Here is a 27,209-nt window from a genome sequence, read left to right as displayed (position 1 = left end):
TTCCCACTTTCTTCCAAAGAGAAGCAACTTAAAAATAAAAAAAAAAATCAAAAAAAAAATTGAAAAACGGATGTCACGTCACGTAAATGGTCAAAAAATAGGTATTACCGTATCATTTTCCTTTTCTAAATTAAACAACAAACATATTTTATCCATACATTTTGTGAAAGTCATGTCCAATAAGTGGTTTCCATGTAACAAACAATTTCACCGTGATCTATAACGTAATCTCCATATACCATTTGCTAGAAAGACATTTTACTTAACTTTTATAAATTATATATTATTTAATTTTAAGATAAAACACAAATTTTATAAATAGTTGGAAAACGGGAAAACATATTTAATCCTATGATTATTATGATTAGAAACCAATATATTTTAATTTATCCTTCTATTTCGTTTCTTTGAAAATGTTGAAAACAACAATTTCACTTTTAGCTTCTTAATAAAAACAGATGAGCAACCCAAACGATTTCATTTCCTCCTGCCAAGCGTAAGAATACTCCTTGCTTGTTTAAATTCATATTCTCAAGAATAAATTTGCATACACCTGAAACAAACGTACTATGTAACAGTTAGCTATATACAAAACAATTTCGAATTATTGAGCATTTTAATAAAAGAATGTTACTTTTAATATACAAATATTTTTCAAAATAGCGAAAACTTAAAAGAATAATATTTTTAAACAATATAGATATATGCCATAAAATATATAAGAATGAATGTATATATTTCATCTTTTTCCGTCACAAGTGGACAAGGGCAATTTCAAATATTGAAGATAAGCGAATAATCTCGAATAAGAGAAACTTTAACTACATTTTGGATAGAACGAATATATCTACGATCACCTAGAGGCTTAGTTTGTACAGTTGGATGTTAGAAGAAAGATTGGTTCTGCTATAATATCTGCATTTTAAACATTTAATGAACTTCCTTTTACCAAATGAAATGGGGACTGTAGCATTGTGCAACAGGTAATAATTTTTACATTGTTTACAAATGCCGAAATAATATGTTAATTAAACAAATTTGATAAATAGAAAGTACAACCTTCCCATCTCCCACATCCACTGTATATCATTGGTCAGGCACTCTTGTCTGAAGCAGAGTTGAGATAGGATATCACAAGATCAGCTGCTTGCCAACCTGAGGCAATTGATTTGCCAACTGAGAGTCCTCCTTTGAAGTTACCTACGAAGTTCATCATTGTTGGCTTAAGAATTTAGGGTGCATTTGAAAGAGCTTATTGCAGTTTATTTGTCTACTGTTATGACAAGATCTTGGGTAAATGTTTGCAAGAACTTACAATTATTGCTAAGTTCTTCAGAACAACTTCCATTTTACATGACAAATACTCATTCAATAAGCACTTAATTAAGCTGTTGTTTTACTCAGATGGGCATTAAAAACTAATGCTATGTGTATGTTCTTAACCTATTCCGTATAATATTATATCTACATGAATGCATAAAAAGGTTGGCACATAACATTAGCATTTGCGACTTAACACGAATGCACAAGTGGCTTCACCAGACTTCAAATGGAATTTTAGAAGGAAAAGATCCAATCAGTTACCTGCAAAGAAAAATCCAGGAAGATCTTTTTCTATCTTATCAATTGCTTCAAGAACTGACCCATAGTTACGTCCATACAAAGGAAAGCCTTTACTCCAGTAAAAATGACTGTCATTGAGCATTATTTAGAACTTACAAGGATAAAATATAATATAAAAGAAAATTAATGAAAATAAACTGAAGACATACTTAACAAATGTTGGTTCCCCCTCTGCTCCCAACAACTTTCTCAGGTCAGAAGTAACAATTTTTTGAAGTTCATCACTACAGTAAACAAGCAAACTAACAATTAGAAAGATATAAAAAAAAGACAAGTCAACAGGAGACTATATACGGTTTTTGACATGTATTACTATACCAATATATCTATTGTCACTGCTAAGTTAATATAATTTATTGAATAGGAGTTGAAGATAAAAATTGGTCGAAAAGGATTGACAAGGTATACTCATGATTCTGGTCAGTAAAATATATGATTACAACTACAGTAAAAGTACGTTGAAGCTTGAGCCAGTTCCCTGTTTTGGGTTCCGCCAACGAAAGTGGTATAGAGATAAAAATCACTAGGTGCACGATCTGGAAACATCATAGAGGAAAAAAGCGTACCTGTTGACAAAGATACTTTAGCAGTTACATCAAAAAATAGTTATGACCTAATTTAGATATTTTCAACCATAGACACATGGAAACGTTACCAAGTGTTTTTAAACCATTTTGTCTCTCTTTAGAAGGAACAAGAACTCCAAAACCCTCCAAAGGTCTCTTTACATTCTCCTTTCTGAAGGCAGTAATCATGACAGAGATTGGCACATAGCTTATCTGCAACAGGGGTTGTGAGATGCTGTTTTAAAAACAATAACTAATAGAATGTAAAACTATTAATTCGGTTTATTTATTTGATGTCCCGTAAAAGATAAGCAAGATAACCTTTAAGATTCACAAACAAACTAATTTTACGTGGCTATAGCTTTGCTTTGACAACCCCTTTTACATCCTTATTAATGGTGCACTTAGGCCTTAGCATGGGCCTTATATTTGCAAACAAATAAATTTTGAAGTAAATAATCAAACTCCAAGTCAAGTTGAAATGGTAATACCTCGGGAAGAAAACTAAGTGGAAAGGGACTGCTCCTTTTTGTAATCTTGATATCCTTGATATTACATAGAGGAGCCTATATTATTATCACACAAAACAATCAGAAGTTGTTGGTATTAGTAACTAACATCGTGATATATGTTTCACTGAAGAAAAGTGTAAGCTTCGAAATAAAACTTCAGAAATTAACACAACAAAAGAATCATATCACACCTTTAGAAAAGGAAAATAATGTTGCAAAATACCCCAACTTCTGAATAAATTAGTAGATTACAAATAGCAAATTTGTAAGAATAAATCTACGACCCTGCTTTCCATCAACAGAGATTGTAGCACAATTGTAACATATTATAAGTCAGAGTTCACTTAAATTATATTTATAATTAATTTTGAGCAACAAGAAATACCAGGTGACATTAGCATTGATCTACAGAAATTAGTACATTACAAACAAAGATGCATTCAGATAAATAGCGATACCACTTAATAATTAATTGCAAGAACTTGAAGGTTTCTGTTGAGAATAAAGAAAATAGGGATTGAAATTAATCTCCCTTGTGTATAAACCACACATAGGGTAATCTATTTATAATAGAGAGAGGTACAAGTAAAAAGAGTAACTGAAAATAAAAAGATTAAATAGAAGATATTGTTTGATATTGTGGTTATCAATATCTAACAATATCTTAATAATATCAAACTATATCTAACACTCCCCCTCAAGCTGGAGCATACAAATCGTATGTGCCAAACTTGTTACAAATATAATCAATTCTAGGCCCCCATAAAGACTTCGTAAAAATATCTGCTAACTGACCACTTGAGTTAACAAACTCAGTCTTGATGTCTCCAGACATAACCTTTTCCCGAACAAAATGACAATCAATCTCAATGTGTTTGGTCCTCTCATGAAAGACAAGATTAGAGCTAATATGAAGGGCAGCCTGATTGTCACACACAAGTGTCATTTGAGTAATATCTCCAAATTGTAACTCTTGAAGCAATTGCTTGAGCCAAACAAGTTCACAGGCAGCTGAGGCCATAGCTCTATATTCTGCTTCTGCACTGGATCTTGCTACAACACTCTGTTTCTTACTTTTCCACGAGATCAAGTTACCACCAATGGAGACACAATACCCAGATGTAGATCTTCTATCAGAAGGAGATCCTGCCCAATCAGCATCTGAATAGCAAACAACTCTTGTATGGTTATTAGAACCATATAACAATCCTTTTCCAGGAGATTTTTTAATATACTTCAAGATGTGAATGACTGCATTCCAATGATCTTCACATGGAGAATTAAGAAATTGGCTTACCACACTGACTGCAAAGGAAATGTCAGGACGAGTAACGGTAAGATAATTCAATTTCCCAACCAATCCTCTATACTGCTCAGGATCAGATATAGGCTCCCCCTGATTTGGTAGAAGTTTAGTATTGGGATCCATGGGTGTATCAACAGACTTTGAACTCATCAATCCAGTTTCCTCCAGAATATCCATGGCATACTTTCTTTGAGATATAACAATACCATCATTGGACTGTGCCACCTCAATACCCAAGAAATATCTGAGTTTGCCAAGATCTTTGGTCTGAAAATGGTGACAGATATGTTGTTTCAACTGAGAGATGCCATGGTTGTTACTCCCTGTAAGAACGATGTCATCAACATATACTATCAAGTAAACACATCCAGCACTCAAGTGTTGATAAAAAACAGAATGATCTGTTTCACACCGAGTCATACCAAATTGTTGAACAACATTGCTAAACTTTCCAAACCAGGCCCTAGGAGATTGTTTTAGGCCATATAGTGATTTGCGAAGACGACATACCATCCCAGAAGACTCCCCCTGAGCAACAAACCCAGGAGGTTGCTCCATATAGATTTCCTCTTGCAAATCACCATTGAGGAAAGCATTCTTAACATCCAGTTGATAAAGAGGCCATTGTTTAAGAGCAGCCATGGCGATAAATAAACGAACAGAAGCCATCTTTGCCACGGGGGAAAAAGTATCTCCATAATCCAACCCAAAAATTTGAGTATAACCTTTGGCTACAAGACGAGCTTTGAGGCGATCAATAGTACCATCAGGTCCAACTTTGATAGCAAACACCCACCTGCAACCAACAACAGATTTCCCAGACAGCAACGGGACCAGTTCCCAAGTTCCACTATTATGAAGAGCACTTAATTCATCTGCCATGGCCTGACGCCAACCAGGATGGGCTAAAGCGTCACGGACAGTTTTTGGAATGGTCACAGAAGAAAGAGAGGAAAGACATGTATAAAAAGGTAATGACAAGCGATGATAACTCAAAGCAATATAATGGGGAGAGGGATTACGGGTAGAACGCATACCTTTTCGGAGGGCAATGGGAAGGTCAGACTCAGGTGTCAGAGCCGGAGGAGACAGAGTAGTTGGCACTGGAGTGGAGTCACATGGTGGTGGTTGTGATTGATTACGGCGACTATAAACCTGAAGAGGTGGTGGAGGAGCAGGTGACTGTGGAGCAGGAACCGAGGGTGAAGAAGACACAGTAAGAGGGTCACAAACATGGTAGTTAGAATCGTACGATTCGTATCGCGATACGGTTCAAAATTTTGGTCCAACGAAACGTATCAGTAGATGAATCGTTTTTTGACTTGAATCGTATTCTGAATCGGATGAATCGTGTAGGAATCGTATGATTCCCGATTCAGTTTCATTTCAGCCGATTCTGACACGTTTACACTTCCCCAAAATATTTCTCAAAATACACATCTCACGACACACTACCTACACGCTAGTCAGACCTGCTACTCACACCGGATGAGCATCACGCAACATGCAATACACATCGAAAATGAAAAAACCCAAACTGAAGAGTCACATTTGGAAGGATATTTGGTTATAAATTAAGAGGGGAAAGAAATATGAGATGCATAAGGTGGAGAAGAAGCAGTGAAAGAGAAAAGAAGAAGCAGTGAAAGAGAAAAGAAAAAGTATAAAAAACCTGACTGCCCGTGAAGAAGAAAGCACCGCGTGAAGAAGAAAGCCCGAAAGCATTTTGAACAGGTTTGCTTTCTGCTAAAATTTTTTCTGCTCAAATGCTTTTCGCGTAAACGTCTTTTGCCCAAATGTTTTCTGCCGCTAGCTTTTCATATACTGCTTTTTATGAAGTTTCTAGATTTTTAATTTTAATAATATTTAATTTAATATACATCAAATCAACCTTTTATTTCACTTTCGGAAACCTTCACACGTGACCTCTTGCTTTACGTTTTTATTTTTTTGTTTAAATTCCATCTTTTTAGCATAAAGATCAGAATCTACGTTTCTTTTTCTTTTTCAAATAAAATATGTTTTATACTTTAAAATAATTTAGCATAATTTACGTTTCTTTTTCATAGTTTACTAAAACATAATTAATCTTTAAAATAAAGTATACGTTTTATACTTTATATTTTGATAGTTCCTTTTATATTTTTTTTATTCTGAATGTTAATTTAAATTTTTTTATTCTGAATGTTAATTTAATTTTTTTTATTCTGAATGTTAATTTAAATTTTTTTATTCTGAATGTTAATTTAATTTTTTTTATTCTGAATGTTAATTTATATTTTTTTTATTCTGAATGTTAATTTATATTTTTTTTATTCTGAATGTTAATTTATATTTTTTTATTCTGAATGTAGAATTAGAAAGAGTATGTCTCAAACAAAGAGAAAGAAAGAAATAGATATTACATGGAATCATTGTGAGAGTGTTCCTCCTCATAGACTTTTAGTTAAGTGCAAATATTGTTCACATACTTGTTGGGGTGGTGTAGCAAGAATGAAACATCATCTTGCTGGAACAAAGGAGAATGTCATTGCTTGTACATCTGTTCCTGATGATGTTAGAGAAATGTTTTTGAAGTTATTAGAAGATAAAGAAAAAATAAAAGAAGCAAATCGGGTAGACTGTTTTGAAGAAACAAATATTCAATGTAGTAAGAAGGGGAAACAAGGAGTTGCAAAACAGACAACCATAAATGAAATGTTTAAAGATAGAGAGTTGGTGATTCAAGATATTTGCAACTGCATATATGGGAATGCTTTGCCATTTAATTTGGTAAGAAGCTCCTTATTTACCCAAATGTTGAAATCTGTTGGGGAATATGGAAAGGGTTTAAAGCCTCCAACTTATCATGAAGTTAGAGTATCTTATCTGAAAAAAGCGGTTGACAATATCCAAGCTAGTTTGGAGAAATATAAGGTTGAATGGCAAAAATGGGGATGTACTTTGATGTGTGATGGTTGGACAGATGGAAAAGGGAGGTCTCTTACCAACTTTTTAGTTAATAGTCCAAGCGGAACAATGTTCTTAAAATCTATTGATACCAGTAATGTGATCAAGGATGCTAAACAAATGTTTGAATTGTTAGATTCTGTGATTGAAGAAATTGGGGAGGATAATGTCGTGCAAGTTGTGACAGATGGTGCTTCTAATTTTGTGGCAGCAGGAAAGATGTTAGAAGAGAAGAGAACTAAACTATTTTGGTCTCCGTGTGCAGCTCATTGTCTTGACTTAATTCTTGAAGACATTGGTGAACTTCCAGTATTTTACAATACGATTGCAAATGCAAAAAAAGTCACAACTTTCATTTATAGACACACATGGGTCCTAAATTTATATAGAAAATATTCTAAAGGAAAAGAATTAGCTCGACCAGCAGTCACAAGATTTGCAACTGCTTTTCTAACCCTTCAGTGTATAGCACAACAGAAAAATGCTCTTCGAGGTATGTTTGTTTCAGAAGCATGGACAACTAGTAAACATGCTAGTAAGACTGAAGGTAAACAAGTAGTGAGCATTGTTTTATCTGATGTTAGATTTTGGAAATCTATCCAATATTGCCTGAAGTGTGTCACTCCACTTGTAAAAATACTAAGGCTTGTGGATGGAGACTCAAAACCAGCAATGCCATATATTTATGAAGCTATGGATAGAGCTAAAGAGCAAATAGCTGCAAATTTCAAGAATGAAGAATCTCGTTATAAAAAGGTGTGGAAAATAATTGATACTCGTTGGAATTTGCAGTTACATAGACCTCTTCATGCTGCTGCTTACTACCTTAATCCTAAGTAAGTAACTAACACTATACTTTCTTAGATTACAATTTCATAACTATAACACTATACTTCTTTTTTATATTAGATTTCATTATGACAAAAACTTCAATCCGGATGAAGAGGTTTCATATGGTTTGTATGAGACCATAGAAAAAATGATCCTTGATAGAAGGATTAGATTTCAACTTGATCAACAACTTGATAGATTTAAGAAAGCCCAAGGATTATTTGGAAGAAGCATGGCAATTGACACTAGGGATAAGAAGCAACCTGGTATAATTTTTTTTTTTTTCAAGATTTTATTAAAAGCATAATTTCACAATTAAAAATGTTAGTTTTGACATTGCAGCTCTTTGGTGGGAAAGTTATGGTGTTAAAGGTAAAGAGTTGCAAAATCTAGCAATGAGAATTTTAAGTCTCACTTGTAGTGCTACTGGTTGTGAAAGAAACTGGAGCATATTTGATCAAGTCCATACCAAAAGAAGAAACCGCTTGGAACAACAAAGATTAAATGCTCTTGTCTTTGTTAAATATAATCTTCAACTTGAAATGAGACAAAAGGTTAGAGAAGAGAAAGGAGATACTTATGATCCTATATGTCTATCTGATATTGAATCAGATGATGAGTGGATTACTGAAAAAGAGGATCCTTGTCTACCAAACGATGTTTCATGGATGGATATACATGAATCTTTTACTCTTGAAGAGGGAGCTCCAAGCAAAAAAAGGAAGAGGGGTCCAAGAAACTTAAACATAAAGGGAAAATCTACTACACCAGCAAATGATAATGGAATTGAAGGGATGGTTGAAGAAGTTGAGGAAGAGGATGAAGAAGATGAAGATGAGTTGCCACAGAATGTTATATTAGATGAAGAAGATGATCTAAGTGACATTGATCTTGGAGATGATGAATGAAAGAATAAAATTTAGATGTAACATTTAAATTGGAGATCTTGATTTAGTTATAATATATGATATTTTTAATGTTTTTTATTTATCATGTATCTTACGATTCAAAGTAAGATTCGATTCACGATTCAAAAAAATTCACAAAACGATTCACGATACGAATCTCAATTCGATAACCATGGTCACAAACAATAGGAACATTAAAGGTATTACAAGAGTTGTCAGGATTGGATGGATTTAGAGGTGAAGATTGACTCTTAAAATAAAGGGAGAACTCATTAAAGGTGACATCTGCAGACACAAAATAACGGTTAAGAAAAGGAGAAAAACATTTGTATCCTCTTTGTGATCTTGTAAACCCTAAGAAAACACACTTATGTGATCTAGAAGAGAAAGCTTGTCAAGACCAGGACTAAAATTATGAACAAAACATGTAGATCCGAAAACTCTTAAAGGTAAGGGATGAAGAGGTTCATGAGGGAATAAAATGGAGTGAGGTATGTTATTCTTTAAAACCGAAGAAGGCATACGATTAATGAGATAACAGGCAGTAAGAATGGCATCACCCCAGAAATGTTCAGGAACCTCGCCATGAATTAAAAGAGTGCGAGTGGTTTCCATAAGATGTCTATTTTTACGTTCAACTATACCATTTTGTTGAGGGGTATAAGCACAAGAAGTTTGATGCAGAATGCCGTGAGAAGCCATAAATTGTTTGAAAGAATGAGAAAGATATTCACGGCCATTATCACTACGCAAAACTCTAATAGAAACACCGAACTGAGTTTTAATTTCATTAAAAAAAGGTTGAAAGATATGAAATAATTCCGAACGATGTTTCATTAGAAATAACCAAGTGCATCTGGAGTAATCATCAATGAAAGTAACAAAGTATTGAAAACCTAAAGTAGACTTAACGCGGCTAGGACCCCAAATGTCAGAATGAACCAGGGCAAAAGGGGATGAAGCATCACGTGTGACACTACGAGGAAAAGAAGTACGAGTATGCTTGCCTAATTGACAAGACTCACAATCCAAATGAGACAACTTGGACAAGGCAGGGACAAGCTGTTGTAACTTGGCAAGGCTTGGATGACCTAACTGAGCATGAATAAGAGAGGGAGACTCCATAACTGCACCAATGTGTGTAGAGGACGGAGATGATAAAGACCATGAGACTCATATCCTGTGCCAATCACCTGTTTCGAACTCCGGTCCTGTAAACAGACAGAATTGTTGGTAAAAGAAACAACACAATCAAGAGAACGAGTTAGGCGACTGATGGACAACAGGTTAAAAGGAGACCCAGGGACATAAAGAACATTATCAATGGTTAAAGAAGGAAAAAGTTTAACAGTGCCAACATCATGAGATGAGACTCTAGAACCATCAGCCAGTGTAACAGAAGGTAAAGGATTAGTAGAGGATAAAGAAGAAAACAAAGATTTGTTACCAATAATATGATCAGTGGCTCCTGAATCAAAAACCCAAGGACCAGGAGAAGAAGATTGAGTTAGACCAACAAAAGATGTACCTGTGTGAGCAACAGATGCAGTGGAACTAGAAAACTGTTGATACTTATACCATTTGAGAAATTTGTTGTACATAACAAGTATATCGGATGAAACAGAAGAGATTTCAGAACTGAAAAAGGCAGCGGAAGACGCCATGGAGGAACTGGAAGAGACGCGGCTTTGAATGGCGTGTGAGGGACGATCAAAACTGTATGGTCGCCGGTCGGAACTAACACTCCGGCGACGACGACTCGGCAGCGACGGTGGTGGCGACTCCGGCGACGGCTCCGGCGACGGCTCCGGTGGCAGCAGCGGCGGTGGCGGCAGAGACGGAGGCAGCGACAGTGGAAAAAAGAAAATAACCTTAAGCTCTAGATACCATGTTGAGAATAAAGAAAATAGGGATTGAGATTAATCTCCCTTGTGTATAAACCACACATAGGGTAATCTATTTATAATAGAGAGAGGTACAAGTAAAAAGAGTAACTGAAAATAAAAAGATTAAATAGAAGATATTGTTTGATATTGTGGTTATCAATATCTAACAATATCTTAATAATATCAAACTATATCTAACAGTTTCCATTGAACAAAATTGTTTATTTGGTTCAACCTTTTCATGGCTGTGACAAGACGAATAGCAATGAAACGATATTGCCTTTTCTCTTTTTTACGAAACGTTCTTTTGTTTAGTTTATCCTACTTTTTATCTGATTTCAAACTTTCATTCACATGAACACCAGCTCACATATTATGCAAATCTTTGCCTTACTTAGGTTCAATTTTAGTCATATACTCATGTTCACATATTCAGGCAAAACTTTCAGTGGCTACATCTTAAGATCTAGTGAAAGAATGGAAAGGGATAAAGGAAGACAGCCACACTAACCGTCATGATTACTGCATCAATATCTTGAGTGCTTTGGTTAGAAACACAAGTAATAGACCAGTTTGGTGATGAGGAACTTTCATCATGACCATAAGCTAATGTCAAAACCTTTGAATTTAGTTTGAGGTTCTCTTTCCCAAGCTCTTGGCACAGTGTATCTGTTAGTGTCTGTGCTGGATAACATCATAAAGATAACAGCCAAAGGAGATCAAACACAGCACCAGATTCTTCAGACGAGATATATTTGTACAACAATTCAGTACCTGCATCCCACCCTGGAAAGAAAATGAACCACGCTTGTGTTTGTTCTTTTTTAGTGTAGTCTTATTTTCTCCAGTTCTTTCCTTTTTGTCAAAAAACTTAGATTGCAATGCCCCGGCAATAACGGAACCAAACCTGAAAATATAGAATATCCACCATGAACTATAAAAATATTATACCTTACATTTCTAAGGAGACTACCCCACAACTCCTACACCAATTTACTTGAAAAGAGCAGAATGCTCAGTTGTCTAAAGAGTGATGGTTCAACAATGTTGAAGATCCTATATCAACTAAGAATATGGTCAAGTTATAGTATATAAGTGGATGCAAACCACAACCTGTAAGCTAGCCTATTTTGTGAGGTTAAGTTAGTCTTAAAATCCATTTCCTAAGATAGTATTAGAGTCTATCTTAGTGATGTTTGTTGGGCCTATCACATCACTCACTATTAGGACACTATCAGACTACCTACAAATATTTGGATATCCAACATTGATTAGAGATATGACCAAATTATAATCTATAATTACAAACCCATATTGCGAGGTTAAACTACACTTCCTTAGAAACAACTTTTGAATCCAATGCTTATCACTAGACTAAATGTTGTACCTACTAGTCATGGCAGAGTCCCTTACCCAAGTGCATAAGCCCAAGTGTCAGTTTAATTTTACAACATATAAAAGGAATGGTATCTACTTGAAATAGCAACGTTGTAGCAAAGTCAATTTTGACATAGATGTGCCATGTTCATCAGCATGTAGTGGGAAATATTTAGACAATTCTTTTATCTATAATAAATTATCATAACTACAAGTTGTATTCTATAAGAGATCAGACATCAATTAATTTGCAAACAGAGAGAAGTAAATGGACCTCCACACTGAATATTAAACATATATATCACGTAAAATATCAACCAGATTGAAATTATAAATTAAAAAAAATACAAACTGTTAAACTATAATAAAGAGAGAGACATTGAACTAAAATTGTGTGTTTTTGAAACAACATGAATATTTTATTTATGTTGAGAAAAATGAATCAATGCAATAAATAGAGGAGACTTGATATCCTCTAATAATGAAGATATGATACAAAAATAAACAAAAATATCCTAGTAATTATAATATTCCTCCTCAAGCTGGAGCATATAACTCATGTGCCTAGCTTGGTGAATATGTTAGCAAATTAGTAGAATTTACAAATTTAGTTGTGATGTCTCTAGACCCCATGATTTTTCTTATGAAATAGTTGAGAGCATCAATCTTTATCTACTATTCACGTTCTATAGGAACAAATTCAGTAAATGGAGAGAGATGGGATTTGTAGCACAACCCACTTCACCACAACCCGAATTCAGAAACCCAAGTGGTAGTTAAACCCGCCCATCCTCTCAATACTAATAATATGGTGAGAAAATGAGAGAGAATCTATTCTAGAGGTTTATGAGACATTTAAAGACATTTTTTTCTTGAAATTTGGAAAAAAGTACTAATAATAAAATAACTTAAGGAGAGCCAGAGAACAGTCATGCATGAGGGCCCATGGATGGTGGTTTGCATTGGTATTTGGATAGTTGGCGTGGCGTGATCCTAACCCTATGTGTGGCAGAGAAAATATTGGGCACCAGAAACTTCACTAGAAAACTCTACAGAGGCTATGCTGGAAAAAATGAACGCAAACATGGAAGAAAGGTTCACCAAAAAACATATGCTACAAAGATAATGAATCTACTAGGGCAACAGAGTTTTGAAAAAGACTATGAAACTGTGTTAAACTATAGGAAAGAAAGAGTCAGTAAGCTTAAAAAGCGTGTTTTTGAGACATATGGAAACTTTATTTTTGTTGTAACAAAGAAGAATTAACAAAATAAATAGAGAAGATTTGATATCCTATAATAATAAAGATATAATTCGGAAACAAATAAAAATATGTTCCAATAGTACATATATAGTCTAGATATTCTTAATCGAATAGGATATGTTCTTTATTTCTATAATACTTGAACTATGTAAGGAAATAAAAAATTATTTTGTTGATAAGAGTCTCACCAATTACATTCTTATTGTCTCCATTTGTAATAATCAAATACTTGAAAATAAGGAAATAAAAATATGCTGAAATGAATAGAAAGATTCTGAATTTTTTTTTCTAATTATAATAAAAATATTGAGAAAATCTTTATCCTAATAATATGCTATTCACAACAATTATAACAGAGAGCATTAGACAAAATAATCTAAGAGTGCTAAAAGAAAGTTACAGGCAATACCTCTTTTCCAAATTCCACAGCTCTGGGAAAAAATGGCGCATCTGTTGGAGAGAGATTAAAACAGGTAATTTAAAGACAAAAGTTAGGACAACTAAAAGTATTTGTTGACGCTATCTGACTTGTAAAAGATTTCAGGGGGAATTTACCTACCTTGAAAACTAGTTAAAATTACAAGATAAGAACAATCTAAAATTTTGGTATGACTAGGGTCTTTGACCCCAACACCAATAGCACACATGCTATCATACAGTTCATGCGTTTGATCGCCAGTAGGACAACAGTATGATTTCTCTTTCTCTTAGTTTGAGCAGCCTATATTCCCCATATCCTCTTAATAGGTCATAGTGTTAAACCCAATACATCAAGCATGATTTGAATAGCCGACAGAAAGGGGAGTTGGGCTAAAACAAATTTGTAGGAGAGGCAGGTGGTTAGTAAGAAAGCAAGGGAGGAATAAAGGGAACACGGTAAGATATAAGGGGAAGACAGGGAATGTGAAAGAAGAATTTGGTATAGGATTGAAGATGGTTGGCCTTGAAGAGCTAGGCGACTTACTGTTCTTTCAAGTCTGTAGTTACTACATTTCGAAAACCAAAGTTAACTATCCTATATGATCATCCAATCAAATTAAACTTCTTTTTTGTACCAAAATTCAAACTTGAAGGCATGAAATATGAAATAATGTAGAAATGAATTCATTTATGAGAAATAACTCACAGAAAGTGATTCAGGATCTGTTGCACTGGTGCCTCCAACAAAAGGATCAATCAGATAGTCCACAACCTTCAAATAGTTTTGTTAGAATAAGGCATATAACACTCCAATCCACACAATAAATATTAGGTTAGATTACTCTTTTGGTCCCTCTTTCTTTTAATTTGTTCAACTTGATCACTAGTGTTTAAATGTTTAATGTGATCCTCCAATTCAATGTGCCTCTTTTTGTTTGATTGTCTTTCGAACAACATTAGCCTAGTCTTATACGACAGTAATGCGTGGAAAACAAAGGCAGAATGGACTATATTACATATATTTGGACAACTAGAGGACCTCAATGAACATTTTTAAAATAGAGAGACGAAGTTGAACAAACTAAAAAAAAAAATAGAGGGACTGTGAGTGTATTGCCGATGCACGAGAAAATATAGTTGACAAGCTAAAATAGGACATTGTAATTAATTACAAGTGTGCTGTTAGAAGGTGTTTGAAGATTCTAGAGATCTTTTTGTAATTGCTCCATTAAGGTTAGAGTATAAGCTGATGTAATGTTTCAAAAATTAATTTAATAAAATCTTCGCATTCAATTTATTTTTTTCAAGTTGGTATTTTAGCAATAACTTTAAATTTCATTCAATTTAAAGTAATCATTACTTTAAGACAAGAGTTCTCTATGTATAAAGGTTGATATCCTGTTTCAAAAATTAATTCAATAAAATCTTATCTCATTCATTTTAATCTTTTTCAAGTTGTAGTTTGACCAAAATATCATGCTTGAAGATGTATGAAATTTGCAAGTATATATCATGTTAGTCACAAGAAGAAAAACAGCCAATCAATGATGGCTATTGCAGTGTGGATTATACCTCTTTCCCAAAATGACGTTGAAAGAACCCTCTAACACTGCAAGAAAGAAAGCAGAACAAAAGCTACAGATATTACTTCTTACGATATCATAAAACATAACAGAGTATAGTTTTCTTGAACTTGGATGCCATCAATTGAGGTTTATTGAACCTTTCCTCAGAATTTTCATCACGCACATTAGAGGAGACACTTCTTTTCCACAAAAATGGTTCAAAAATGACCTGGATCTGCAAATTTAGAAATTTAAGTGGACAAGTTATCCTCTTGAATCTGGATGAACGAGTAGGTTTGGTTGGCTACATTTTGAAGGGGTAATGAATACCACTACCAGTACCAGAAAAAAAGGAAAAAGATAAGGAACAAACAGCATGAAAAAAAATCTCTCATTTTCCCTTATGATTAAATTAATCCAAATTCCAAAATACTTTTTTTCTAGTTTCAGAGTTTGACCATCAACTTCGTTGAGTACATCTAATGGCAGATTCCCATGTTTGATATTCTTAGCAGAAGATCTATTTCATGAACAAGTAAGTTTTAGCATAGTAAAACAAGGAAAAGTACATTTTTAACGTACAAATAGTTCAAGAAATTCTCATTTTCCATATTCTTAGTAGAAAAACTAGTAGAAACCTTGACATGAATTAAAAACTCATACAAATTTGTGCAAATTAGAGTGAACAACCTCTTACTAAATTTAGTAGGATATGCAAAACTGCAAGGTTAGAAGTTCCTCATGGACAATTGTTCAGTATTTTAGCAATAACTCATACAAGTTAACTCTTGCGCAAAAAAGAGTAGGCTGTTGCCTTGTAAGCCTTTTTTTCCCCACAACAAATTGGTGTCAACACAAAATGACTCACCGAAATGTGATAAGAACTCTCATAATATGTCATTTTGGCTTGGAGATTGGACCATTCAAGATCCCACTCTAATACAAAAGTGAAACAGAACTAGAAAAGAAAAAACATATACATATGCTGAGACAAAACTAGTCATAATTCTCAGCTAATTGTTATTTCAAAAGCAATGAGATTTGGCTGTTGACATTGTATGCTAATAATGTCAAAAATCCATCACAGACTCCGTACACCATTTCATACATCATGGAATATTTGGAATTTAATAATTTAATATACTTCGTTTTGAAAAACACACATTTTGAAAGGATTAGTGGTAATATAGGTCAAGGAGGACAACACTATTTAATACTTTGAAAATATACTTTGCTTTGAAAAGCACACATGTTGAAAGGATTAGTGAAAAAGGAAGGAGGATAGCACCCCTCTTGTACCATGTTGTGAAGAGAGCACGAAGGAATATAATGAATTTCATGTCAGTTACAAATGAGTATTTTTTATTTATAGTGAAGAGATACAACAATAAGAAACAATTGAAAACTTGTATTTCTAGCATATGTATTAGGGAATGGGAGGGTGATTCAACTTGCTAAGGACGACAATTGGCTCTACCTTATAGAGAATGTTAAAAGGATGCATACCACTAAGAGTCAAATTCCTTTGCCTTTTATGTCAGAAACAAATCTTTCCAACATAGAAAAAATCTGGTTATACCACCTTCGTTTACATCATCCATCATTCAGTACCCTAGAAATTATGTTTCCTAATTTATTTCAAAAAGTTGATAAACAAATGTCTCATGGTGATACTTGTGAATTTGTCTTGAATAACGTGAACAGAGAAAACAGAGAGAATGAACTGAATGTATTTTATTACATCACACATTGAATCATATGAGAGTTGGTTTATTATACATGTCTGTAACTGACAACTGTCATACATTGACAGATGTAGCTGCTATACACTTGACAGTTGTAAAAGAAAATAAAAGAGATGCACTAGAAGTTGTACAACACAAAATGACGCATACAAGCCAACTATAGGTAACTAAAGTATACTAACAATTTGCGAAGCACAAGCATGTTGATTTTCCCTCTAGTAATAATAGAATGATTGTTCCCTTTGCATTAATACATAGTAATGTGTGAGGACCCTCTAGTATTCCTAATCTATCTCGGGCTCATTGGCTTGTCATATTCATTGACGATTACACTAGAATTTCATGGGTATTTCTTTTGAATAAAAAAAGTGAAGTGAGCCTTGTTTTCAAAATCTTTATCTAAATGGTTAATAATCAAACATTAAAAGAGTCTGTTTAGATAATGTCAAAGATTTTTTCAACCAAACATTGTCCTCTTTCTTCAATGAACAAGGGATAATTCATGAATCTTCTTGTACAAACACCCGACAATAATATAGGGTTTGCAGAATGAAAAATTGAGCATCTAATAAATGTAACTCAAATCTCTCTTCTCCATAAAAATTGGTCAGTCATCTGCCTTCCAAATTTTTCCTAGACTTAGACAACAAATCATCTTGCACCTCGATTCTTTGGCTATGTGTCCTTTGTGCATGTTCATCCTAATCATAGGGGGAAACTTAATCCTCGAGCTATTAAGTGCATATTTATTGGTTACTCACCTACTCAAAAGGGATACAAATGTTACCACCCTCCAACAACACGATTCCTTGTGTCTCATGATGTCACCTTTGATGAAAATGCACAATATTTTCAACCTTAAAGCTCATGCATTGAAGATAAGGATAATTCATTCGTGATAGAAATCGTCACTTTTAAGAAATTAAGTACCATTAATACTCCACCATCTCTTGAGTCTAATACTTCACCATCTACTAAGTCCAATACTATTCCTTCTCCTATTCACTCTCCTCTTTTGAAAAGCCCAAAGATTATTGGAAAACAAACTCAGAGTGTTATCCATCCACTACAATTATAGTCACAAAGGTCTATTATTCAATTGTCTGAAGTCCATGAATTTAAACCAATACCCGAAATACCTGTCATTTAGGGAGAATGGAATATGGGAACCATTGAAGTTTAGGAACGTCCAATAGCAATAGCGAGAGGTGTTAGAGCATGTACTCAAAAGTAAATGTACCCATTGTCACACTTTGTATCTTATGACAAACTATCCAGTAATCACTAAAGCTTTCTGGGTTATCTAAATACTATCATTATTCCAAAAATAGTGAATAAGACAATGAATAGTAAGGACTAGAAAAATGCTATGAAGCTTGAAATGGTTGCTTTAGAAATGAACAAAACTTGGGAGTTGCTGGATCTACTTAAAGGAAAAAATCTTGTTGGATATAGGTGGGTATTTACTGTTAAATACAAGGCAGATGGGACATTAGAAAGGCATAAGACAAGGTTAGTAGCTAAGGGGTATACTCAAACAAATGGGATTGAGTATCTTGAAACTTTTGCACCTATTGCAAAAGTGAACATTGTTAGAATTTTATTGCCTCTAGCAACTATCTATGGAAGGAGTTTGAGCCAATTTAATGTCACAAATGCCTTTTTGCATAGCAGTCTTGATGAAGAAATATACATGGAGGTCCCATCGAGGCTTAAAGCCGAGGAGGGAAAGGTGGGTAAACTAAGGAAGGCACTCTATGGATTGAAGCATTCTCCTAGAGTGTGATTTGGCAAGTTTGCGACTGTAATGAAGACCATGGGTTACAAGGTTTTGAGAATAAAGAAGATAGGAACCGAGGGTGAAGAAGACACAGTAAGAGGGTCACAAACAATAGGAACATTAAAGGTATTAGAAGAGTTGTCAGGATTGGATGGAGTCAGAGGTGAAGATTGACTCTTAAAATAAAGGGAGAACTCATTAAAGGTGACATCTGCAGACACAAAATAACAGTTAAGAAAAGGAGAAAAACATTTGTATCCTCTTTGTGATCTTGTAAACCCTAAGAAAACACACTTATGTGATCTAGGAGAAAGCTTGTCAAGACCAGGACTAAAATTATGAACAAAACATGTAGACCCGAAAACTCTTAAAGGTAAGGGATGAAGAGGTTCATGAGGGAATAAAATGGAGTGAGGTATGTTATTCTTTAAAACCGAAGAAGGCATACGATTAATGAGATAACAGGCAGTAAGAATGGCATCACCCCAGAAATGTTCAGGAACCTCGCCATGAATTAAAAGAGTGCGAGTGGTTTCTATAAGATGTCTATTTTTACGTTCAGCTACACCATTTTGTTGAGGGGTATAAGCACAAGAAGTTTGATGCAGAATGCCGTGAGAAGCCATAAATTGTTTGAAAGAATGAGAAAGATATTCACGGCCATTATCACTACGCAAAACTCTAATAGAAACACCGAATTGAGTTTTAATTTCATTAAAAAAAGATTGAAAGATATGAAATAATTTCGAACGATGTTTCATTAGAAATAACCAAGTGCATCTGGAGTAATCATCAATGAAAGTAACAAAGTATTGAAAACCTAAAGTAGACTTAACGCGGCTAGGACCCCAAATGTCAGAGTGAACCAAGGCAAAAAGGGACGAAGCATCACGTGTGACACTACGAGGAAAAGAAGTACGAGTATGCTTGCCTAATTGACACGACTCACAATCCAAACGAGACAACTTGGACAAGGCAGGGACAAGCTGTTGTAACTTGGCAAGGCTTGGATGACCAAACTGAGCATGAATAAGAGAGGGAGACTCCATAACTGCACCAATGTGTGTAGAGGGACGGAGATGATAAAGACCATGAGACTCATATCCTGTGCCAATCACCTGTTTCGAACTCCGATCCTGTAAACAGACAGAATTGTTGGTAAAAGAAACAACACAATCAAGAGAACGAGTTAGGCGACTGATGGACAACAGGTTAAAAGAAGACCCAGGGACATAAAGAACATTATCAATGGTTAAAGAAGGAAAAAGTTTAACAGTGCCAACACCATGAGATGAGACTCTAGAACCATCAGCCAGTGTAACAGAAGGTAAAGGATTAGTAGAGGATAAAGAAGAGAACAAAGATTTGTTACCAGTAATATGATCAGTGGCTCCTGAATCAAAAACCCAAGGACCAGGAGAAGAAGAATGAGTCAGACCAACAAAAGATGTACCTGTGTGAGCAACAGATGCAGTGGAACTAGAAAACTGTTGATCCTTATACCATTTGAGAAATTTGTTGTACATAACAAGTACATCGGATGAAACAGAAGAGAGTTCAGAACTGAAAGAGGCAGCGGAAGACGCCATAGAGGAACTGGAAGACACGCGGCTTCGAATGCGGCTTCGAATGGCGCGTGAGGGATGATCAAAACTGTATGGTCGCCGGTCGGAACTAACACTCCGGCGACGACAACGGTGGTGGCGACTTCGGCGGCGGCTCCGGCGGCGGCCCCGGCAGCGGCTCCGGCGGCGGCTCCGGCGACGACTCCAGCGGCGGCGCCGACAATGGCGCCAACGGCTCCGGTGGCAGCAGCGGCGGTGGCGGCAGAGGCGGAGGCAGCGATAGCGGAAAAAAAAAAACCTTAAGCTCTAGATACTATGTTGAGAATAAAGAAGATAGGGATTGAGATTAATCTCCCTTGTGTATAAACCACACATAGGGTAATCTATTTATAATAGAGAGAGGTACAAGTAAAAAGAGTAACTGAAAATAAAAAGATTAAATAGAAGATATTGTTTGATATTGTGGTTATCAATATCTAACAATATCTTAATAATATCAAACTATATCTAACACAAGGAAAGCCAAGGTGACCATACATTGTTTATTAAGTATGAGGGGGACAGGGGGTGTTATTGCACTAATTGTCTATGTAGATGATAGGCAGATTGAAATATTTCTTGGCCATTGAAGTTGCTCATTCCCATACATAAAGTATTTTCATCTCCCAACAAAAGTATGCGTTGGATTTTGTTGGAATAATTATTAAGTCTACTTGTTAGTGTAGTCAGTGGGACTAAAGTAGGCAATAGTGTGTTAGGTTATCTCTAATTATTGCTTGTAGTTGTGTAGCTAGCAATCTAGGGCAGTCCCTTAACCTTCCATCTCCGTATTGTATCAGCTCTTAATCTATATAAACACATGAACATGAGAAGGGTCCTTTAGGCCCTCTAGAAATATATTTCTCTGTTTTCAATCTCAAGTGATTTATTTGCTAAAATTGTTAAATTAGGATGCAAACCAATAGAGACACCTATTGAACAAAATCAAAAACTTGGTGAATCAACTCAGGATGTAGTTATGGATGGCAATCTTATCAAAGGTTGGTCAACAAATTGATCTACTTGTCTCGCATGGTCTTCTAAAAGTGGAGTTTTAAGAAAAAATCAACCCCACAAAGCCGAATTGTAGAGTGAGGATTGCACCCACTTATATATTGTGAATTGGTCGTATCTCTAGTCGATGTGAGACTTCCAACACACCCCCTATCCTAACAAGATTTCTTAGACATTCTATTCCACCCACTATCAAGCCACTAACGAACCACCCACTAATTTTTAGTCTCACGCACGAGATGAATATCCTCGGCGAGAAGGGATGTATTGGAAGTCTCACATCGACTAGAGATAAGGCCAATTCATAATATATAAGTGGGTGCAATCCTCACCTTACAAGCCGGTTTTGTGGGGTTGAGTTAGGCTTAAAGCCCACTTTTCTAACAGTTACAATCAATGTTGAGTCTAGGTATCAATATTATTCACTTAACACTAAAAGATTACATGTTTACAAGTGTCAACTTTCTTGAAGAAACTCATTTATTCTCTTCCTCCTCATAAGATGTTAATTATGTCCAACAAATCTTCTCGAAGCCTTTAGTTGAGCCATTTGTGTACCCTACTCTTAACAATATTCCAGTGTCTTCGAATAATTCAAATTCTTCTCATTAGCCCAATTCACCCAAACCATCTCCTCTTCCTCTTTTCACTTCCCAAATACCGACTCCAATGACTGGTCAAATGTCAAACAGTGAGTTCTATTCATCAAGTCCTTCACCATCAATCTGTCCTGCTAACAGAGATTACAATTGGCCTATTGTCATTCGAAAAGGTACTCGTTCTACATGCAATCCTCATCCAATTTACAATTACAATTTTCTAAGTAATCATCGCTTATCCCCTTCCTCTTGTTATTTTATCTTCTGTAAATCTTCCATTCATGGTTATCAAACTCACGAGTTAACTCGAACGAGTTTACATTCCTAGACATGGCTTCCGAGTCAACTCGGAAGCAAACTCGCTTTCGAACTAAAATCGGTAGAATCAAATGTGAAACCGCTAGAATTGTTCTAAACCGCGAGTTTGTAGAGATTTCGCGAGTTCGAAAGGGAACGAATTTGAAGCCAAAACAAAGTCGGTTAGAGGATAAACATGTGCCCTTGCGTCACTCTTTGTGGCCATTCCGCTCGCCATCGACCATCATCTCACCGTCGTTCTTGGTCGTGTCACTGTCGCATTGTTTTCTGTGGCCATCACACTCGTTGTCGACCACTATTTCGTCGTTATCGTCAGTCACGTCTCCCTTGCTCATTGGGTACTCTCACTTTCTCGTCGCCCTCTATATTGTGTTTGTATAAGTGAAAATTATTTCACTTCTCCTGTTAAAGCCACTGTAACACCACTGTTTGCTTATTTACTTTTTATTTTTAGAATTGTTCACTCTACACATTGTAGCAGTCCTATTTGCTTATTTATTTTTTAAAAAGAGGCTTTCACTCTAGACCCTGCATAGTTTTTTTGTTTTTATGTTTATATGTTTATTTTTTAATTTTGTTGTGAAAAAATAAACTAGACCATTATATATTATTAGAATATTATATAGACACTTTAAACATTTAAGTTTTATGTTTTATAATATTTGTATAAGCTTATTTATTTAAAGTACATTTAAGTTATATCATTTTGTGGACTTATTTTAATTAGAATATTATTTATATAAATTAATTTTTTTTTTATGTTGAAATAAACTCTTACAAGTTTACTGTTCGAGTTTACTGGACTCTCACAAGTTTACGTAAACTCTCGAGTTTGACAACCTTGCTTTCATTACCATTCCTAAAAATGTGAAAGAGGCTTTTGATCATCCTGGATGCAAGCTCTTGAACATAATGATACATGAGACTTAGTTCCTCTTCCACCTGGACAGAAAGTTGTTGGTTGTCATTGGGTTTACACCATTAAAGTTGGGTGATATGGTGAAGTTGAGGCCTTAAAGCTAGATTGGTGGCCAAAGGATATCCTTAGACTTATGGCCATGATTATGGTGATACGTTTTCTATCGTAGCCAAAATGACTATTGTGCATCTCTTCTTTGTCATGGAATATGTCATTGGTCTCTCCATCAATTAGATATAAAAAATGATTTCCTTCATGGTGACCTAGAAGTGGAGATTTATATGGAGAAACCTCCTTGTTTTGTTGCTCAAGGGGAGTATGGCTTGGTTTGCAAGTTACATCGGTCTTGCTATGGTCTCAAAAAATCTCCTCGTTCTTAGTTTGGAAAATTCAGTCATATTTTTCAAACTTTTGGAATGAAACGCAATGAAGCATACCTTTCAATTTTTTACTATAATACCTTGCCTGGAAAATGAGATTACTTAATTGTGTGTTGATGACATAGTTATTACAAAAAATGATGATACTAGAATCTCGCAACTAAAGGAACGCTTATGTAATCATTTTCAGACCAAAGATCTTAGAAGTCTCAAATACTTTCTACTCATTCAAGTGGCTCAATCGAAGGAAGGCATTGTAGTTTCTCAAAGAAATGACCTTGGATTGAATTTTTTTTTCCAAGCTTGATACATACAATTTGTATGCTCCAGCTTGAGAGAGAGTGTTAGAATATGTATTATTGGAAAACTATTATATGTTGTACCTATGAGTTGTTGGCATTACTTAGTAAGATATTCCTAATATAATTTTCTTTTATAAATAATAAAGATCAGTTGAGAGATAATCAATCTCTTAAGCTCTTTTGCTCATATCTCTAGCATAATTAACTCATATCTCTAATACCATAAATCTATGATTTTGAGGGTAAGCAGTTGTAAGTATCATTAATGAAATAGAAAAGCATTTAATGGAATGAAAAAATTTGAAATATCAATAAGCTGGAAGATCCTTGGACATGAGAGAAAGAAACCTTTGATTGTGCAGAAAGTAGTTTACTCTTCAGTAGTGCAGCAGGATTTGTTGGTACCTGATATCAAAAGTTACCATATTCTATAATTATTATGAGACAAATAGAGCTGCAAAACATGAAAACCCAATCAAAAAGTTCAAATAATTTGAAATAGAAAAACAAAAACCAATATTTTAGAAAAAGACAAAAGTTATAGTATATACCAGCACTGGTGCCCCATTTTTCACAATATAGCGCTTATGCTGGGATAATGGCTGTGACAGTAAATAAATCTCAATCTTAATCACAACTATAACAAATATTTAAACTGTGAATAGACCTATCACCAATAGTCTTAAATTTCCAAGTAAAACAATAAAATGGAGATTACAGTTCAACAAACTAAAGCTCTGGCGACTCAAAAATATTATAAAGTGGTTAACTGTGGAAGATAAATGAAAGAAAATTGCTTTACAAAATCGGGAAAAGATATTCTTAGACATTCCGTTTTCTAAGCTAAAAATCCTTACAAATTGCTGCTTTTCTTGAAGTCCAAGAGCATCAATAAGACCTTTAACCTCAATTTCACTTTCAGTCTGCACTAGATGAACAAAACCTCAACATCAATAATAAGAACTTTTACTATAAGCATATATTGAATAAAGGGAAATTTAAATATAAGCCCATGATACTTAAGTCATTTTCAACTTTTATATATGAAATTTATGTGTAACACATAACACTGCAAAATGTTTGTTATATTGAAAACATTAAATATGGTTAGCCTCAACTTCTCAAAGTTCATGTGAGAAGCAAGTGCCTTAAAACCATGTGGATGAGTAACTTGTAAACTTGGTCAAGTCACTTTTAGGATTCTCAAGTTTCAAAGAAAATAATTTCTCTATCATTCACTCTCATTACATACATTTGATATATATACATACATTGATTAGATAAATTTGGAATAAGAATTGCCTATTCGAGGAAACAAATCCCTAAGATTGAGATTGATATGCTAATAATATAATCAAGATACAACCAATATACAGAATTAAAAGCAACATGATTCAATTCTAAAACTTCTTAAAATATCTCAACAAGGATGCTAAAACTTACAGAATTTATTTTTCACTCTAACCAAACCTCGGGTAGGTTGTGTAACAAAATGGTATTCTTGTAACAACGTTGAAAATAGAAAAAACACCAGAAGGGTGATTAGAAAATTTTCCAAGACTAAATTACAAATTCTCCTCCTCCAATTTGAAGATCTCTTTAAAATAGCACATCCATGATAAACTTACCATTGTATTTGCTCCCTCATCCCAAATAAGACCATCCCGAGAAACACTTCTCAACCTCCCTCCAGCTCTTCCTTCAGCTTCAAATACAGTGACATCCAGACCATGTGATTTCAGTTTGTAAGCGGCAGCAAGCCCACTTGATACCACCATACAAAAGTTAGCGAGACTTTATCGTCATGAATATTTAAAATGTCAAATACACCAGTGATTAAAAACTTTATCATGGAGGATGCAGGCACCTCATGCCATCGTCAAATACAATAGACCATAAAATACAATCAATCATCCTATTTCAGCCATATAGCACAATGAAACAACAAGAAATAACATCATTTCATTATTCCATTAAAATTCTTTTCCTCACACACTGCTTCAATTCAACATAAAACCATCGTTGATGGAATTCAAAAATTTCCCAGCACATGATAGGCAAGGTAAACTTAAATCCAGCCAAGACAACAATAACAATTCATACTTCCAATCAGACGAAATTAAATAAATAAATTCAAGTATCAGCATTCGGCAGCAACCAAATAATATATAGAGAAAAAGAAAATACAAACAAGGACAAAGTCTAGCTAGCAACACACTTTTAAATACACATTTGGACACAGTCTCTTCAACACGCTATTTTAAGGTGAATTTCATATAATAATAAATATAAAAAATGTATCACTGGCATTTCTGAAAAATATGTAAGAAGAACTGAATTGATAACATCAAGAAGTGACCTCACCTTACCCCAGCACCAATAACAGCAACTCTTTTTACGGACCCTGCAGACCCAAAAGTACCAAGTCAAGGTTTTGAAAAATCTAAGGAACCTAAAACACATTTTACACTAAATTAGTACACATTCTCTGATTTTTGTCTGGTTTAAGAATTGGCAACTCAACTGAATACGAAACTATAGACAAATATTTAAACTTAAATTTCCCGCAATGGTAATTATGATTATAACCAAAACGGAGATAAATAAGAGAAATAAGATAGCTTACTTGGGTTATCGTCTGTTGCAGAGGAACTCATACTCTCTTTCACAATGTGCGGGCGGAGCTTGGGGTTTGGTGGGTGTGAGATTGTGAGAGCTGAGAAAATATGATCAAAACGATTTCATCCCTTTGTTTCATGTTTTCTTTTCTTTTATCCTTATTATTATTACTATTACTTTGATTATTTGCTGTAGCAGTAATGCGGGTTCTGGTAGTCTCGCTTTACAATAAAATAGTTTGAAACTGCACTTAAGCACTTGTTTCTCTTTGTGTTTTTCGTATTAATTTATTAAATTAAAACATATTTAAATGATATTATTAATAAATATTTTATATATTATTATTTATATTATTTTTATTTTAGTAATAATGTATTTTAATGATGATGTACATAGTATAAGAAATAATTTTAATAAAAATTCAAAAAAATTTATATTGAAATTTAGAAAGATAATTAAAAGTTTAATTAGAAAAATCAATTTATATATTACTTTTGATGTATCTGAAAAGGATAGTTGTCTTATAAATCTTTTAAAAAATTCTAATAAATTTCAATATTCTAATATTTTTTAATACACTGCTATTATTATTGTTTGTATATAATATATTGACATTTTTTGTATAATTATAGGTGATGTGTTTTAGAATATCATAATAATATAATGACGTTTTTTATATAGTTATATGTGATGTATTTTTTAGAAGTGGAGTAACATTTTCT

At 34.3% G+C, this 27,209-nt stretch overlaps 1 protein-coding gene across 1 annotated transcript; it reads right to left on the bottom strand.

Annotated features, from left to right (window-relative positions):
- Positions 1-904: 904 nt before the first annotated feature.
- Positions 905-26,650, bottom strand: LOC114192750 (protoporphyrinogen oxidase 2). The gene is made up of 18 exons (XM_028082552.1): positions 26,495-26,650; positions 26,233-26,272; positions 25,497-25,632; positions 24,726-24,791; positions 24,420-24,470; positions 24,217-24,273; positions 15,366-15,442; positions 15,215-15,251; positions 14,349-14,414; positions 13,632-13,672; positions 11,356-11,488; positions 11,093-11,260; positions 2,681-2,755; positions 2,279-2,402; positions 2,081-2,189; positions 1,773-1,847; positions 1,585-1,691; positions 905-1,200 (listed from the first exon to the last, which is right to left on the bottom strand). The coding sequence occupies exons 1-18, from the start codon at positions 26,523-26,525 to the stop codon at positions 1,094-1,096; spliced, it is 1,500 nt and encodes a 499-aa protein (XP_027938353.1). The 5' UTR covers positions 26,526-26,650; the 3' UTR covers positions 905-1,093.
- Between the last annotated feature and the right edge of the window lie 559 nt (positions 26,651-27,209).

This window comes from Vigna unguiculata, chromosome 1 (genome assembly GCF_004118075.2).
Source record: "Vigna unguiculata cultivar IT97K-499-35 chromosome 1, ASM411807v1, whole genome shotgun sequence".
Taxonomy (NCBI): Eukaryota; Viridiplantae; Streptophyta; class Magnoliopsida; order Fabales; family Fabaceae; genus Vigna; species Vigna unguiculata.
Note: the sequence above shows the minus strand (reverse complement) of the source record. Positions and strands in the feature narration are given on the sequence as shown.

Bases quoted from the DNA above. Each gene is read 5' to 3' on its own strand.
- LOC114192750 (XM_028082552.1), bottom strand. From the start codon at position 26,525: ATGAGTTCCTCTGCAACAGACGATAACCCAA. The intron at 24,274-24,419 runs GTATATACTATA...TTTTGATATCAG, and splicing joins AAAATGGGGCACCAGTGCTG to GTACCAACAAATCCTGCTGC. The intron at 1,848-2,080 runs GTACTTTTACTG...TGTTTACTGTAG, and splicing joins GAACTGGCTCAAGCTTCAAC to TGATGAACTTCAAAAAATTG.